We start from the raw sequence: 18,072 nt of genomic DNA, 5'->3' as shown, positions 1-18,072 counted from the left end.
AGTTCTGTTGGTTTAGAGTTTTTTTTTCCTTGCGCACTAACAATCTGAGTGATAAAATCCAAGATTATCTTACAAATGCATGCTATTTTTTTTTAATTCAGCATTTAATCATAAGCTTTAGTTCAGTTCTAGTGAAAACAGTGATGCATCACAAAACCCACAAACTTTGCTGCCACCTAGAGGTAAAATCTTTCAAGGACCACAACGCAAAGAAAAAACACAGCTTTTTCCTTTCCATTATCAAGGCCACCTTCATTTCTCAGTGTATAAACAAAAGCTACAATTGATACTTTCTAATTCCAAAAATTAACATATGAAACGAGCAACACACTGTCAGACCCAGGATCTATGCATCTCATAGCTGTTTACAAAATAAGCTGAAGTACAGGTGAGCAGAGTAACATGCCCAGTTCCTAGCAGTCTACAACTTGGCTCTCTCCTCATCTGAAACCTTCACCAGATCTTTATGTTTAGCAGCCCTTGATGGACTCCCTGAATCAGGCTGAACTCTCTCCAAAGCAATTTACACCATCACCTCGCCTGCCTGTCCCAATGAGTGTTAGTGCATTAACAGGGGAGAACGCTTCCTTTTACTGATCTTGTACTTGTCTTTTGATATCTTCAGTGTATGCCCTCTCAAGTAGATCATTAGAAATGGACTAGGAATAAAGCAAGCTTTTCCTTTTCGCTTTTCATCTCCACAACCTATTTTCCAAACTGAAAAGCTTCAGCATATGTTGTCACTGCATACGCAGAAGCCATTCCGTAACTGACCATCTTTGCCAGCTTTCCCTGTGTTCTGTTATACCCAATTCTGAGAGATGTTCAGACAAAATTCTGCAAAACCACATAGGTATGATTCAGATTTACACACTAGAAAATTACGTTTTTCTGTTTTCTTCTATGCTTCTCAAAATAACTCCAAACGTGCTTATTATCTGATTGACAACTGCCAGTTGCTGAATACTTAGGACCATTTACAGAGACTCCAGGACCTGTTTTCTGAGTGACAATAAATATATTTACATATAGTAAATATACTATATGTAGTTTAGTATGCAAACTAGCTTTCCCCATACATTAATTTGCACTTGTTAACATTGAATTGGCATACAGTTTATCACCTTGCTATTCGGTAGCAGAAATTACCATAAACTTTGTTCTAACACCCTCCCTTTTATACCCTATGCAAGTATCATTAGCTCAGTACTAACATATTCATAAACTGCATATAGGGAAAGTTAAATACCATGGGTTTCTATCACGTTCAAATATTATCACCACCAGCTGTTAAAACTGATTGTGGACTTTGCTTTCTAGCCATTTGCCACTTTTTAAACATAACAACTTTCCTACTTTTTCCATAGAAACAAAAGAATCTTGGCATAACAAAGTTAAGTGACCACTATCATTAAAAAAAAAAAAAAAAAAAAAAAAAAAAAAAAAAAGACACATAATATAACACAGCCATGTCCATACCAGTAAGGTATGGGCATCTCTGCCCATCCCTCAGACACAGTCAACTCAAACTGTAAGAAACTCCCTGAGGTTCCAGAACAGGTGAGCCAGCTGCAAACCACCTACTCTGAGTTAACCCTCCTCTGGGCTAACTCCCAAACTATGCCTGTGAATTGCTCCCGAGTTAAATCAGGTCACAGTCCATCCAAACAATTTAACAATTTAATGTGCACAATTTCCCCCAAGTCCTCCATACTGAACACACAAAAATTTGACATCAGCTTTTCCACTCCTACTTTATTCCTTCCAGAAATTCAGTTGTCTACAGCCAAATCATAGGCTTTTGAAGTCTGATAAATTTAAATATTTATTGATTTATTCCAGACAGGTGTTGTTGGCCACTAGAAGCTGTTTCTCAAAACTTGTTTTTGTCCAGCTCATTCTCATTCATACTTAACTGACCAAAGTTTCTATGTTGTTTCCTACTGTCCTCATCTGAGCAACATTTGCATTTTATTTTTTTATTAAATCATCAGTGAACTTCTTTTACTCTGTTGTTTAACTATAAAAGGTATGTATAAGTGTTTGTTTACATGAAGTGGAAAAGAACAGTGAAGAGCTAAGTATACAGCCAGCCTCTCATCCCTAACATGACTATTTTCTTGGTTTATTTCAAGATTACTGATGCATTCCGTCAATCAATTCCAACTCGGATCCCCAAACCAAAGCCTACGAGCACAACTAAACTACCTGTCAAAATTCCCACTGGACATCTCAACAAACCGCTCCAAGACAGCAGTTCTGGAAAGCTACATATTGTAAGGACTGTATCTAAAACCTGCCTGCAAAGCGGAGGGAGAAGGTAAATAATCGCTTAAATCCATTTTACTGTCATAGATCAAAGAAAATCTGAACCTCAATGCCAGTTACTTCCATTGGGGGAAATCATCCACACACTCAGCACATTAATGGGCACCAACCACAGGACAGCAAGAGAGAGCCAAATTCTTACAAACCAAAGCTTAGAGCTTGTCTGCAGGGACCAAGCTCTGCTCTCCTTTTTCTGGTCATTCTGCAATTTGTCCCTCACACTGGGAAAATGAGATAAAAATAAGTTCCTACTATAAATTTGGTTTTGGCATATTCCACAAATACCAGTATAAATGTTGTCTCCATATATTTGTACAAGTATACAATAAACTAAATGAAGCAGGGATGAAGAAGGGGCTGTTTTAAAAAAGTGTTTTAGAATGGGTATTTTATGTTAGCTAGTAAAGACAGAACAAAGAGAGGGATGGACAAAAATCTACTCTTTTAAATTGCATTTAAGTTCAAGAAATAAAGACCTCCTTGCTGTGCCAAGCATCACTTTAGAAACATGACTTGAAGGTGAACAATCATCTCCTTAATTAGTATGATTAGCCCCACCTGCATTCCCACAGATGTTACCTTTCACAAACAGATGCAAGAATTGAGGTGGATGTTGTTTGTATTACCAATATTAACTTTTACCCTTTTATTTGGACTACAGTATTTAGATTTCAGTTCACTTAAACTATATTTGTTGGAACTGATCAAAATTTGTGTCAAGTGTAAACAATACATTGTAACTTGAAAGAAGTGCAACTCTGTTTCTGCAGCCTTCCGCAATTTTGCCCTCCCTTACAACTGCTCACAATGACATAAAATAAATAGCAGCAGTCATAACTTCATGAAGCTTTTTTCAACCAACTAATTCTTTGCACAAGTAGGATTAGATCACCCATGAAATAAGTTAGCATTTTCCTTTTTTCTTAAAGTATACCTTCTTGAAAGGACTTAAAAAATCACTCAAGTTTCCTTTCAGCCAATGCGCACACACATAAAAAAAAAAAAATCAAAACATCAGAAGAGGCTCCAGGTTTGTCGTTTTCAATTCTGTGTAAAATAGCAATTGTTGCTCTAACAAGAAAATTCCTGACTGTTCCATTTTATAAAGTAAAAAACTAACACGATATTATTACTGTAAGTAACTCCCCCACAGGAATTCTGTAATACCAACTAACATGAGTTACTGTTTTAGAACATAAAAATTAATTTATTTCCCTGGTATTAATGTCTCCCTCGTTCTTCTTCCCCTAACAGAGTGCATTCCAACAGTCTAAATGGCTCAACTGATAATTTGTGGGAAAGCTCCTTTCACATAGGTCTTTCTTTAAGAACTGCCAAATCCTAATTCCTAAATAAAGCCAAAGCTGGTAGTGATCACAGCACCACAGACAGAATTGGGACTGTTTTGCTGAAGCAAAGAGAGATTTTGATGCATTCAGTTACCCAATTTCTCTCCCTTTTATTTCACAGCTAAAAGTTTTACTTAGCCACTGAGACAGTACACCACATTAGCACTCCTGCGTGACTATTTTTACAAACCCACAACAGAAACCCATGCCTCCCTCAACAGCTCCACAAGAAATTCTCCATGGGTACTTAAGAAAGGGAAGGTTTAAAAAGATCAGACTACTGAAAAGTTATTTCAGCACGTGCCCTACGAGACACATTTGTGGCAAAGAGCAGAAATTGTAAAAAGACTCATCGAGAAGCCTTCAAATGTAATTCACTAAAGCTGGAGATAGCGATAAAGTTCTGAGGCTACGTGTGACATATGCTCAGATCCACATAAAGTTCACAGAAGCACCCTATTAGGTGCTCTGCAAGTTGCAGGACAAGTGTGTGTATGTGTGAAGAAGCAGAATAGTGTTGAAAAAGCAGGTGTCAACTTGGCACGCTTACCAGAGAGATATGAGAAGGAGCTTCAGCACGAGAACAGCGTTCGTCTGAAGGGACAGCAACTCATGGATGAGCCAAAGGAAAGACACAAAGCTCCCCACACGCAGATCCGCCAACAGATCTCAGCTCCAAATCAAGCCCACAAAACTCTCACCGAATGTGCTACAAAGATCGGTCTGCTCCTCAGTAGCTGCAAATCCCACGTTACAAATTGATGCTGTTTATCAATGACAGCCTTTACTGCCTGTCTACTGAAAGAAAACAAAAACTTCTGGCACAAGAAATTAAATCCTGCAATAGCAGCCTTTGCTTTAGAGCACAGAAGGACCCCTCAAGTGCTGTCAGTTCCTCATCCATAGCACCATGCTGTACTTCTCACCTATTTGTACTGCTGTCATAAAATAGCTTCCCCATCTTGTGCTCTGTCTTGGGATGACACAATTCATTTCTACGTAAAAGGGACACAACCCACACAGGCTCTTAAGGACATAAAAAACCTGACAAGTGGATACTATAGTCTTATGGTATTAAGGGAGGCAATTACGCATGGGAGAATGAAAGACAAGGAGTGGTCACAGAGATAGAGGTAACTGGAAGAACTTCTGGACAACAGACGTCTGTCCCTTGAACTACTTAGGAGATTTGGCACGCTGGTTACAGGCAAGACAAGGACGTTTCTAGCGCTGTGAAGAGGGCTCTTTCTGTTCATGGAGAGAAAAGGAAACAGCTAGCATCCTGCACCAGGACTAAACAAAGTCCCGAGTATTCCTTAACCACTCCTGTACAGTTCTGAACGCAATACAAAAATAACATTCAATAATGGATGTAGTTGTGGCATAAACTGGTCAAAGTGAGTGAAGGAAACCCTGCATTTACATGACCTGGGACATGTGCAACACTAAACAAAACTAATAAACAGAAAATAATCCCTAACCACCCTCTCCATATCTCTCAAAGCGAGAGGTTCGCAGAAGAAGTTATTTGGCAAGTTGGTTTGTGTCATGTGGCAAGGTAAATAGATGGATAATCCCTTCAGGTTTTTTGTTTGTTTGTTTTTGTTTTTTACTCAACCATCCATAAACTACCTGCAGCATGGTAATGGTAAACATTCATGTCTCAAAAGTGAGAGTAACTACCTTCAATTTTTATTACAGACTCTAAACTAATGATTTCTAATGATGTGGACAAAAGCAGCTTAGGAATTACTTTTATATCCATATACTAGGATATGTATCTCATATTTTCCTCCCCTTTAAGCAACTCTGAATACCTTTCATCTTTCAAGCAGCATCTTCTAAGTACAAGTCACTAAAATCAAAGACACTTACGAGGGATAGGTTATTCAAATGAATATTCCATTGGTCAGGTTTTATTCTAGGGCTAGTCTTAAGGGACTTGGCAAAAGGTCAGTATTTCAAGTATACATTTCAAATTCTTCTGTTTCTACCTACCATTGTGGCAGAGATACTTTTTAAAATAGGTCAAAGGTGGAGAGTTTTTTTAAACTAATTTCATATTTTACAGAAATAAACATGATCAAATCTGTCAAAAGCACTAATGGAAAGTTATATTCTTGTATTTCTGCTTACAGTGGACTTTGTAAACCCTGTCCAAAAGATGCAGTTCAAATGAACACTTGATTTTACATCTGTTGTACGTGAGGAGCAGTAACACAATAAAAATAACAGATGTTCTTAATTTGCTGATGACTTGTGTCAACTTAATACAGCAGGCTCCACATAAAGAACATGTCAACAAGTTCACATGGGTGGGATCTGGACAGCAGCATATATATATATACATGGTTTGCACAACATTCTCCCACAATCACAAGTAGTAAAGCATCCACAGAATGTTCTTGGAGTAAACAACATAGACCACTAAAAGCTGGCTTATACACCTCTAGGTGTTTCCTCACCTGAATTATTTTAGTGGCTCAACAATGCAATTGCAAAAGTCTTGAGGAGTTGTATATACGTGTAAAAGTTGGGATTCACAGTCTCATCTCAAAGTCTGATGCTTTATCCATCACGTCAAAAGTTCATCATTCAAGTGAGTAAACGTATTTCTGATTTGTATCAAGTTTCTAAAAGAAAGCTGTCAACAATAAATAATAATAATAATAAAAAATACCAGTTTACCAGCCACCACAAAGTTAACCTCTGGTTAGCTGAATGATCAGATAGGCTCTTTGGGAGTTTTTCTGTTCCGGAGTCCTAAATCCCTTACAGCATTTACCATGGGAACAGGAACGTACATGAGACTAAGAATAAAAACAGAATGCTCAGAAGCCTCAAGAGGCTTATGACCCCTCTTTATTATATATATACGTATATATATGTATACACACACACGTTATTTCTCCTAAAATATACTCAAAGTATCTTTTCACAGGAAGTTGGTGACCTAGGAAATCAAAACGCTGGAAGGTTTAGCACCTAGAGTCTATCCAGAGCTACAGATATCTCCCAACTCCTACTAATATTCTTATAATAATTCTTAGTTGCCTAGACCTACCTAGATTTCCACAATACATGTACATCTCCACATTATGAATGCAACAAAAATAGTGAACTTCGGTATTGTATATCTTTTCTGTAAAGCACCTTAAGATCCACCGATTTAAGATGCCAGGTGTAAGAGACAGATATTTATCATCAAGAAAAGAGACAAATCAGCCCTAATAGCATACTCCAAAGACAAATCACTAGAGAAAATGAGTGCCCTTTTGCTATATGACATGGCAAGGGGGATAGGAGATGCCCCAGCCAGCACGTGGGGGATGCTCTCTCCTCAAGTACCACAGGTATTTCCCCTCCACAGGCTCTACTACAGGTTTACTACTTCCAAAGCCTTTCAGAACTATAATAACCTCCCTTATGTGTACCAGCACACATTAAGCAACATCAAACACGCTCCGTTTGGAATAAAACCCAGTTTAGAGGCTAAGTATTCACAGGGCACTGCTAGCCTGCGGACCCACAGCACGAGGCTCCTGCAGCAAGCAGCTCCCTGCACAGGCTGGTGTGCTGTAAGCCCGTTTAAACCCACTTTTTGGGGTGAATTCCTGCAGCTTCTCAAGTGCTCATGCTTGGCGTTGCCGTTTCTCCCCCTGACTGCCCCAGCTCTGACGGGCCGGAGCTCAGGCAGATCACCAGCAAATCCCCGCGGGCAGCAAGCAGGGAACAGGACGGAGAAATAAACATAAAAACATAAGAAATAAATAAGCGAGAGGGGAGGAGCGGGGCGCTACACGCCGAGGGGGGAGAGGCGGGGGGCGCGGGCAGGGGGCTGCCCTAACCCTGCCGCGGCGTACCTGGGCTGCTGCGGGCCCCGGCCTCCCACCACGGCTCGTCCAGCGCGTCCCCCATGGCGATGAAGGCGATGAGGATGACGGTGATGAAGATGACGGTGGCACCGCCACGCGGGAGCGCGCTCGCGCCTGCGCTGCTCCCCTAGCGGGGGGGGGGGAGAAGAGCCTTGCCCGGTTTCCGCGCTTTACAGCCGGCGGCCTCACTTGGCGACAGCGGGAGGGGCAGCCGGGCGCTGTACGGCCGCGCGGGGCGGCACGGCACGGCACGGCACGGCACGGCACGGCACAACACGCCGGCACCATGGCGGAAGGGGAAGAGGCGCCGCCGCCGGGCTGCTGGTGAGCTGGGGGGGGGGGCGCCGCTCCCGGCCCTCCGCCCGCTCCGGGCACGGCCAAACGGCGCCGCGCCCACCCTGCCCCGCACCGCGGGGCTCGGCCCGCCTGGCTCCACCGCCTTGGCGGGGCCGCAGGGGAAGCGAGGCCGTCGGACCGAGGGGGAGGCCCCCCCGGGCGTGGGCAGGGGGCTGCGGGGCTGGCAGGGGGCGGCAGGGGCTGGGCGGCCGGCGGGGTAGGGTGGGCGCACGGGGAGCGCCCGGGACCCAGCTGCAGCATTTCACCCAGTTTCCGTCTAAGCCCGGCATCTGCACTCCTGTGTGTCCCGCTTCTTGCGTTTCTGCATTGCGTGCCATTTCTTTCAGTGGTTCTGTGTCCCTGCCCTGCTCTTTGTCCCCTCCACATAGGCACTTCTCCAGCGCCTCGTTACGGACCTGCTGCTTGCGGCTGTGTCCAAACTGATGCTTTTGTTTCTGCGCTGTTACGTGGAGGATGCAAAGTTTTGTGCTTAGCATGCACAGCCTTCTGTGTGCTGTGTTGTCTCGCTGTGGGGGGAAAAACCACGCGATGATGTGCGTGCAGATGTAGCTGGGGTCTGTGCTTTGTCTGTGCTGGCTCTGCAAACGCAGCTCTTGGGGATGAATGCTGAGCCTGCTCATAAAGGCAAGCTCCAAGGCATTCATTAAAAATAGGAAAATAAAAGATTTTCTAAGAACTCACAGAAACTGTTCCAGCGGTTCGCACTTAAAGGCTACTTCAGGATGCCAGCACAAATCTTGTTATTGGAGCTGTATCTGCTGAATAAACTGCACAGTTGTATTCCTTATTGCTTGTTTAGAAACTTCACAGGGCTTCTTGGTTCTGCTTATTCTTTAAAAGCCAGCTTAAGTGATTTTTTATTGATTGATTTAAACTTCTGTCTTGTGTATGTATGGCTGGGTGCCACTGGAAAAGAAATTGTTTTTTAAAGTATAACATGAATCATTTTGATGCTTTTTTTTTTGCGTGTAAATTGCTACGTTATCATAGCATTGAAGTATATAGTGTTCTGCAGTAACATTTCATGTTTAAAAAGAAAACAACTGCAACATAAAAGGATGTGTATGTCCACCTGAACTCTTGAAACCAAAAGGGCAGCTCTGAATCCTTGCCCTATATTCAGTTCCTTAGAGGGATTTCAGGGCAGATGTAATCCTGTCTTCAGAGACTGTGACAGCATCTTGAATCTGTACATGTTTATTGGCATAAAACACCCTTCTTTTTCCTGTGTCACCTCGACATGCAATACCGGTTTTAGTAATTTGTGAGAGGAGGGCGGATACAAACTAATGATGAGTTAAACACTCATACTGACTGTTTTGTTTTCCTGGACAGAAACCAGAAATTTGCCACTACGCAATGCGATTGAAAGAAAACCTTTTTGTGTAGTTATTGAAAGATGTCATTGTCGGCTTTCATCAGTGAGCGCAAGAAGTTTGATAGCAACAGTTTTGATTTAAAAATGAGAAAAGTCTGTCAGACCTTGCTCGTTAAGTACTTCTTTTTAGCTTTTTAGCATGTTCTCAAAATTAATTTTAGTTAATTCCTGGCAGTATTGTATTTGATGCTGGAAGGCTGTTATCAATAGAGAGCAGTCTTTATTACTTTCAATTCAATATAGCTCTTGGTGAGGCTTTCTTTCCAGTAAAGAGGACCATAAACGAAATGTAGGAATCAGAGTAACTAGGTTATAGGAAGTGTATTTCTGAGGGGGGAAAAAAGCATTAAAATAAATTCATCCACTCTGCTACTGACATTGATACCTGCAGTGAGTCCTTGTAGTTGTGACAACAGCATTGCTATATGTGTGCCTGTCTTTCTCTTTCCGTGTATTTTTGATATTCGTAGCAGGCAAACTTGCGGGCTGAATGCATTTGATATTCTAGGACAAAACAGATTTATAGAAACTGAAGCTGATGATGGTCCTCCTGGCAAAATGGCATCATTTAAAAAAATATATATCAAATTCTTTAAAAGTTCTTCCAATAGTAGCCTTGCTTCTGATTTAAGGATAGATGGGTGAAGATGTGTAGGAAATGCGTGCCTAAATACTACTGCTTACGCTGGAAACAGCGGTGGCCTGCTAGATAGTGTGTCACTAGCAGCTACAGTGAGCCTGTGACCTGCAGAATGTGGGAGTGAATAGTCAAAGAATCTTTTCAAGTGTCGGGGCATTGGATGAGTGGTCTGTACATGGGAAGCAGGTTTATCCCTCTTTTAGTCCCATCAGTAATATCTCTAATGGCAGGTGTGTGGTAGTATATTCAGCATATATGGAAAAAAGACTATCATCTTATTCTGGTGTGATAAGTTCATTCTAGGTGATGAATTTGGTACATGTAGAAAACACCTGTTGTGTTGTGAAAACAATAAATTATTATTAGAAGTGTGCCCATCACAAGCTTTACGCTTTTGAATTATTTTCTTCCAGAAATGCATTTTGGCTTGGAAGAAACACATCAAAGGGATCTGTATTTTCTAATAGCAAATGAGCATTACCCTGCTGGGCAGCTAAACTCCACCACAACTGCTTTCTTACTCCCTCTCCTCAAAGAGAAGGAGAAAATATGATGGAAAAGGGCTCAGGGGTTGACATAATGACAGGGAAATGGCTCACCAATTACTGTCACAGGCAGAATGGACTCAATGTGGAGAGATTAATATAATTTATTGCCTGTGACCAGCACATTAGAACAGTGAGAATCTAAAAGCAAACTAAAACCACTTTCTTCCCCATTCGCCCTCTTCTACATCTTTCCCCCAAGCAGCACAGAGGAACGGGGAATGGGGGCTGTGGTCAGTCCCTAACACTTCATCTCTGCCGTTTCCTCACGGTCACTCCCTGTCCCTGCTCCACGTGGGGTCCCTCCCATGGGGTGCCATCCTTGCCGAACTGATCCTAAGGGCAGCAGCTCTTCAAGCACTGCTCCCACACGGCTCTGTACCACAGGGTCCATCCCCCAGGAGCAAACTGCTCCAGCACGGGTCCCCCACGTGTGGGCAGCAGCTCCCCCCCAGACCCTCTGCTCCTATGTGGGCTCCTCTCCATGGGCTGCAGCGTGGAGATCTGCTCCATGTGGGACCCATGGGCTGCAGGGGGACAGCCTGCGCCACCAGGGGCCTCTCCACAGGCTGCAGGGGAACTGCTGCTGCCTGCCTGGAGCACCTCCTGCTGCGCTCACCTGGGGGGCCGCAGCGCGGGTTCTCACCCCTCTCCCAGCTGCTGTTGCCCAGCAGTTCTTTCCCTTCCTTAACTCTGCTCTCTCAGAGGCTCAACAAATGTCACTCTGTCCAGCAGCAGGTCCCTTTTGGAGCTGGCTGGAGCTGGCTCTGATCTGACATGGGGCAGCTGCTGGGCTCTGCTCACAGAGGCCACCCCTGCAGCCCCCCAGTACCAAACCCTTTCCACATAAACCCCAAGCATAGAAGTAATGGACTTTAGCAGGTACATTCCAAGCATTGTCATCTACTGAATGATTATAGATTTCTTAATACAATGTGTTTTTTTTCCTGTGTATTTGTGGTTTCTTGAAACTCCTACTGTCTTTTCCCTGCTATTCACACCCCCACAATTACTTAATCCCTTCATTAGTATTTGTAAGTGGTTATTACCAAGCACTTCATGGTTGTATATAAATGAAGTAAACAATACTTTAAAAAAAGGCTGAAACTGAAGACCTAACAGTTGATCAATTTTTGTTGCCTCTGAGTCTCTCTCTCACATCATAAGTGCTTTAACTAAAAACAAAAACAAACAAACAAAATAAAATAAAACACTTATGAATATTTGTTAAGGTTGCTGACCACTGGCTTGAATTTCAGAGATCCTTCTATAGTATGGAAATTTACTCCAGATATACTACTAGCAATATTGTGAGTTACAGCATTTGAAGTAACATGTCTTGAGAGAATTATATCTTTCGGGCCACAGCTGAGGTGTAGGCTGGGATTGTACTCGTTTTAACCAAAGCTTGAATAGCTTCTAGGAACGTGGCAGTGGAGCCATGGTAGAGCATAAAATTAGGACATTCAGGTTGGGGAGAGTTTGCCTATAAAGAGAAGTACTACATTCTTTCCAAAGTAACTGTAGGAAGTTTTTGTCTGTGTAAACAGAAAGCTTCCTAGCTGGTATTCATTAAAGAGAAGGATCTAGACTGCCAGCAGTTTGCTGGAACATTTATAGCACAACACTGAGTGAAATAAGCTAAAACACAGCCGGTGGACATGTGTTAAAGTATCAAAATCATTTTCACAATACTTTGCCAGATAGCCTGAATAGAATTTTTATTAGAAAAGTATTCCTCATAGCCTCTGAACAGTCTAGGGAGTTGACAACGAAAAAGAATAGCTAATTGAATCATAATAGAATGGTACTTTCTTTTTCTTTTTTTTTTCCTGCTGTTGCTTCATTTAGCTCAATGTGTTAATGTACCACACCTTAATGTGAGAGATGAGCATATAAGTTTCTTGCTTTTTAACATGAAATAGTAAAGTCACAGGGTATTGCTAATGGCAATACTTATGAAGACTTTGCAAATGGTAAGGTATTATCAAGCAACTAGAGGAAGCACACATTTGCAGATGGCATGTTGAAGGTAATCTTGATGTTAGAACATCCCAGAGTTCATCAGGTTCTGCAGAATGCTAAGTCTTTTTGTCTAAATGTCCTGGAAATCCTTGATTTGTATTAAGGATGAACTGATCTGGTTGTTTAATTTTTCAGGTGCTAATTGTTACATACACCATCAGGCAGTGGGATAGGTGATGGATGTGCAAGTGTGCTTGTGTATTTTTACCCCTGGTTTCTGTATCGGGAATCGGCTATTTTCCTGTGCGTTCTGTAGTTCTATAATAATTTGGCTTTGGGATTTTATTTTGAGAACTAAAATAGAAAATTAGGCAAGTCAGTCTTTTTGTAAACTTCTTTTGTAAACTTTTTTCTTTCAACCAAATTAGTAAAAATTACTTGAAGAAAATGGACTGTTAGTTGTACCCCAGTGTATATTGGAAATATGGTTTAAAGTGCTGGAAAAGAAACTGGCTGATAATTGGAAGGAAAGTGTGTACTCTTTAACCTTATAAATACTTTGAGAAGTCTTAAGTGGTGCTGGCTGGTTGGTTGTTGTCAAGTATATGCGTATGTTCTTTTAGGATTGAGGGTTTAATCTGCTTATCAAAAAGGGTGGTACTTAGAAAATTAGAATTTTGTGTGTTGAGATTTCAAGAGACTGAACTCAAGAGGATTTATAGCAAGGAACCTCAGTTCGTTGTGGTTATATGCAAATTAAAGAAGGAGACTGAGCTTTTTCTGTGGGTATTTGCAATTGTCTATGCAGTACAGAGCACCTGGGGTAATGGAAAGTTGCACTGATAACACTTCACAATGTTCTGCCACGTGTATAAGGACATGTTGTTCACAGGGAATGAGTCTTTATACTTGACTATCTGTCCTGAATAAGCAGTCCTGTTCTGTGTTTTGCTGTGGCTCTTAACCTCCTGGGTGTGTTCGATTCCTCAGGTATATGACACAGCGTCATTCTTAAGGCATGTGTCAGAGCTAACAGAGAGCAGTTAAGAGACACAGTAAGGGAGAAGTTCTGCCTAAGGGACCTATATATCTCTGCCGTTGCTATTTTTCCAGTGAACCTGGTGTTTTGACACTGCTCTACTCCATCATATTGAAATTCCTCAAATCATCAGCTGTGGTTCTCTCATTACTGACAGCATGGAACAGTCCGCAGAAGCTATCAGATTGTAAAGTAGCAATTTCTGAATGCATACCTTCTTATCTGTAATGCATAGTAACATCTGCTGTCTTACTACGGCAACTAAAGTATCATTACTCCTTGACTGTCTTGTGAATTTGTGTATTTCTCTACTTTCTACACTGTTGCTTGTATATGTTTTATTTCAGTCTTATGCACACATTCACACTTATAATTAACTGTACAGTTAAATCTGAGTTTGATTGAAAAGTCCTTTCCCATTTCTGGGAAAGGTGGAATTCAAAACTCAATGTTCTAAATCTTTGAAAAGAGTTTTCCATTTCCTAGGTTTATTAATACGTTAATAATGCATTTAAAAGACCTTTGCCATCTAATTTATGTGTAGTGTTTGCTTTGAGCGCACTGTGTGTATGTGAGTGAAAGTTTGCTGTCTCTCTCTTACCTTGTAAACTAACACTAAATTTGCATTTTTATGATGCCTTTTGCAACATTATCACTTCATGAAAATAAAAATCCGAGCTGAGCTTATTTTCTCCCCTATGGAAACTGAATGGAATTAGAAGTTGAACAAGCAGCCTTAAAAATAAAGGAGTAAACTCAATCTTGCAAATATACATATATATATATAATATTTTTTTTGCCAGTAACTGGGAAATTGTCTTTTTGCCTGATAGTAGCCCCTGGTCTATATCAGTTTAATAGATAAAGATTTAAAAATATTGTGTAATTTTTTTTTTTTAAATAAACCCTGTACATATCATTATTGTAGGGAAAAAGATCTTGCAGAAGCTCTGGAAGAAGGAGGCTGTGATCTTGAAACTGTGAGAAATATCATTCAAGGAAGGCGATTGCCTGATGATCTGAGGGCCAAAGTCTGGAAGGTAAATATGAGCTTAAATCAAAAACTAGAAAATACCTGAGGTGGTGTTTGATTTGAGGTGAATGATTTAATTATCAGGAATCTCCATGGGAAAGCCAACTTGTTCATGTCATATTGTTTTAATATGCAAGTATGTTGATTAAGTTTTAGAGCGTTTGTTCTTTAGTGAGCTCAATAACTGAGTAACTAATAAAGGAAAACACTGAAATGTGTTTTTTATTTTTGTTTTCAGATTGCACTTAATGTTGTAGGAAAGGGGGACAGCCTGGCATCATGGGATGGCTGTTTAGATCTGCCAGAACAGAGTGTAATTCATAAGGATTGCCAAGAGCTAATTGGTAAGTTCCGTTACGTTTAGATCACCTTTGTGAAAACTTCTGTACTCTCAGTTGTCTTAGGGCTTTGTTATTTGAATTAAATAACCTGAATGATGTTTACGTTTTGGAGGAAGATGAGAGAGCACAGAAAATTAGCAAGAAATCATAAGGAAAGAGTATCTTATCTACTCCAACACTGAAATGGATGATGTCATGGAATTTTAAAGTATTAACTTGTAAGTGATAGCTTGCATGGACAGAGTCCAATGCAAAGAAAGCTCCAGGAGTTTGAAAAAAATGATGTTTTTTCCAAGTTCTGTCTTCTAAACATATGATTCTTTTTATGGTATTCTTCAAGTTTTTAATTGTCCAATGTCCAGTATTTAATCTGAAAAGCTGGTGTAGCACAAAAATGCGTATAACCTCTAAAAGAAACATACTAAACATTTTGGACTTAATAAGCCATTTTTTAGAAAGAGGTATTTTTTAGTAGCATTTTCAGCAGAAATGAAAGGTTAATTTTGTGAAAGCAGGGTACTGCCAACACATTGGAAATAGTACTCCAGCATGCTGTAAGGAGCTGCCTCAGGATCTGGTTGGAAGTTTATCACAAAAGTGGCCAAATCCCTGATACCTTGCAACAGTGGTAGTATCAATGATTAAGTGATGGAGGCAGTGGTGACTCATTAGTAAGGATACTTTGTCCTATGGTATCAATTAGAGAATCTTCCATTTTATTATCTGCCATGTTTTTAATTTATTGTTGCAGAATTGAAAGTTAAGGCAGAGAATGAAGTTCCTGCACGCATACGTGCAAGCATGCATACGTACAAACATACCACTTTGAATATACAGTTGTATTTTGCTTAGCTCTAAAATCTAGTACAACTTATTTTCCTTCCCTGCCTGTCATATAAGGGAAAGAGAAAAAAAGATTTCCCTTTGTGTCAAATTATACCATTTCTTCAGAAAAATGGTAAAACACGACAATTACTATTCGTACTGTGTAAAGCTAGTCACTTCAATCTCCATGCCATTATTTCTCCTTATTCCCCTCTTTATTGCCATATTTTTTCTAATATATGTTAGTTTAGCGATAGTACAAGTGACATAATCTGGATCAGAACATATGTTTCTAAATTATATAATTCATAAGTTTATTTAATAGTTGATTTTTCATAAAAATCGAAATATATGTGTTTAGTATTAAAATGAAAATTATATGAACTTACACAAAAGTCTGGTTTCACTGCAGTCCGTATAATATATGCACATATACTTATATTGCAAGTGAGCTACAATCCATTTATCATCAGAAGCAATTCCTTCATATGAAAGAAAGCGTAATTTGCAGTACAGTGTTGACATATTTCAGATGTCTTAGATTCAGTGCCTCAAGTGAGGTGGATGCCAGTACTTTTTCTGAAGCATTGCCAGCATTTTAAGTAAGAGCCTATGTAGAACGATGCTTTGTAAGTAATGAAAGCTGAAGCTTTGTGTATGTATCCAACTCAAAAATCATGGTATTTAAGAAGCGTTTGGCTTGCTACTTCAATTATGGAACTGCTTCTGTACCAAATTGTTGTGCAAGTTTTCATCCAAATGCAACTTAATACAAGTCATGGATTTAGAATTAATCTGTCAGTAAACAGGGAACATCTTAATCCTTTCCAGTACTTTACAAAATTTGTAAGAATTTAAAACAATGTGCTACACTATATAAAATATTATATGCTCATAGTTACTGATCAGCAGGAGTGCTAAATCTAATTTAAAATTTATTTGTAAGCAAGCAAATAGTTTCTTCTTATACTAGCAAACCAAATTTAAAGTCTTAAGAAAATAACTTAAAAATAGTTATTGAAATGTGACAAATGTAAATGCTGAAATTTAAGACTATAAGCTTTGTTAATTTCAAGCTGCTGATTTTAGTGAATTTGCGTATCAGTGGGCTTATGAGGAATTGAAAGGTATGCATTGTGGGATGATCTCTGTTGAAATTCAGATGAATTTGTTGTGGAGTTGCGTGTAAGTTGTTTGCTGAGCACATCAAACAGGAGTTGAAGAATTAAAAGAATTTTACCTTTGTTTCATGTAGATTCTGGAAAGTCTAAACTTCTCCCATCCTGCTTTATTGTGATATTAAATGCTTTAATCTACTGAGGTTAAAAAATCACTCATATTTTGATGCCTTTTGGGATGCCTTTCTATGAACATTCAATCCATGGTGCTGGATTTTTTGTTGGTTGATGTTCTGTTGTGTTTTGTTTTGTTTTGTTTTCCCCAAGTGCATGGAACTCTGTGTCGGTACAATTGTCCTCTGAATTAATCTTACTCACTTTCTTTGGGAAGCTGTTAAGATGGTTTATATTTCTATGTTTTTTTGCAGACCGGTTGTCAGTGCCAGAAGACGAGAAGTCAGTACTGCTTTTGGATATTGAGTCTGTTATTACTTTTTACTGTAAATCACGCAATGTTAAATACAATTCTTGCCTTGGCTGGATACATCTCCTCAAACCTCTGGTGCTCCTTCGATTACCGCGCAGTGATTTGTACAACTGCTTTTATGCTATCATGAATAAATTCATTCCAAGGTAAAACTCCTCCTTCCGCCTGTGTGCTGTTTTTAATGGCATTAAAAGTATTTTGTGAATGGATGTGTAGGTTAGTATAGGCTAGAGTAGCACTGATTATAGGAAGGTTGTCAGATTCCTTCATATGATGATAAATCAAAGCATTTTTCAATCTGTTGGTTATAAGTCCAGCAAATAATTCAGAAGTTTTAGGATGTCAAGAGTTATTGTGTGACTGATGTAGATTTAATACACATCTTAAAGAAGAACAGTCATTTCATACAAAATCAAAAACAATTGTTTAATATCAGTCCTGCTTATGTATTAATGTGAAAACAATTTTTCATTCCTTTTTCTTTCTTTGCATTTTTAATATCTAAAATGCTTCTATACCTGTTGCTTCAAAGTACTTCATAAATGCTAAGTTTCTGAAAATCCCTTTAGAGGAAGTAGTTGGTATTTTACATGTATTTCAGTGAGTTGTGGACGCACCTTATTTTTAAGAAATGTTAGATTATTTTTTTTTTTTAATGAAAAGAAATTGGAGCATTTCATGCTGTTCTATAGGCATTCTTGGTAAAAATTTCATTTATGTCAGAGTGTCCCTGTGACACACTAGTGGGACGACTAGAGTGCACCTCACAATTAAGACTTTGTGAAATAATAT

General features: G+C 39.8%; 3 protein-coding genes across 9 annotated transcripts in view; 2 read left to right on the top strand and 1 right to left on the bottom strand.

Annotated features, from left to right (window-relative positions):
- The window catches only part of FILIP1L (filamin A interacting protein 1 like), a 198,920-nt gene extending 192,992 nt beyond the window's left edge, over window positions 1-5,928 (top strand). For 2 of the 5 annotated variants that reach the window (XM_082767215.1, XM_082767216.1), the window contains exons 8-9: window positions 2,136-2,320; window positions 3,583-5,928. In XM_082767215.1, the coding sequence (XP_082623341.1) occupies window positions 2,136-2,320; window positions 3,583-3,673 (276 nt within the window). In that variant the 3' untranslated portion in view covers window positions 3,674-5,928. The remainder of the gene's footprint in view (window positions 1-2,135; window positions 2,321-3,582) is intronic. The other 3 variants (XM_082767218.1, XM_082767219.1, XM_082767217.1) reach the window with 2 other exon arrangements.
- CMSS1 (cms1 ribosomal small subunit homolog) overlaps window positions 1-7,764 on the bottom strand; it is a 232,512-nt gene extending 224,748 nt beyond the window's left edge. The window contains exon 1 of the mRNA XM_082767273.1: window positions 7,541-7,764. Within this exon, the coding sequence (XP_082623399.1) occupies window positions 7,541-7,595 (55 nt within the window). The 5' untranslated portion in view covers window positions 7,596-7,764. The remainder of the gene's footprint in view (window positions 1-7,540) is intronic.
- Window positions 7,765-7,804: 40 nt separating this feature from the next.
- The window catches only part of TBC1D23 (TBC1 domain family member 23), a 31,359-nt gene continuing 21,091 nt past the window's right edge, over window positions 7,805-18,072 (top strand). For 2 of the 3 annotated variants that reach the window (XM_082767177.1, XM_082767175.1), the window contains exons 1-4: window positions 7,805-7,876; window positions 14,405-14,516; window positions 14,748-14,853; window positions 17,222-17,426. In XM_082767177.1, the coding sequence (XP_082623303.1) occupies window positions 7,839-7,876; window positions 14,405-14,516; window positions 14,748-14,853; window positions 17,222-17,426 (461 nt within the window). In that variant the 5' untranslated portion in view covers window positions 7,805-7,838. Of the gene's footprint in view, window positions 7,877-13,619; window positions 13,664-14,404; window positions 14,517-14,747; window positions 14,854-17,221; window positions 17,427-18,072 lie in introns of those variants that run through there. The other variant, XM_082767176.1, reaches the window with a different exon arrangement.

Source organism: Aythya marila, assembly GCF_965140915.1.
Source record: "Aythya marila genome assembly, chromosome: 1".
NCBI classification, from domain to species: domain Eukaryota; kingdom Metazoa; phylum Chordata; class Aves; order Anseriformes; family Anatidae; genus Aythya; species Aythya marila.
The sequence above is the reverse complement of the archived record's forward strand: the minus strand, read 5'-3'. Positions and strand labels throughout refer to the sequence as shown.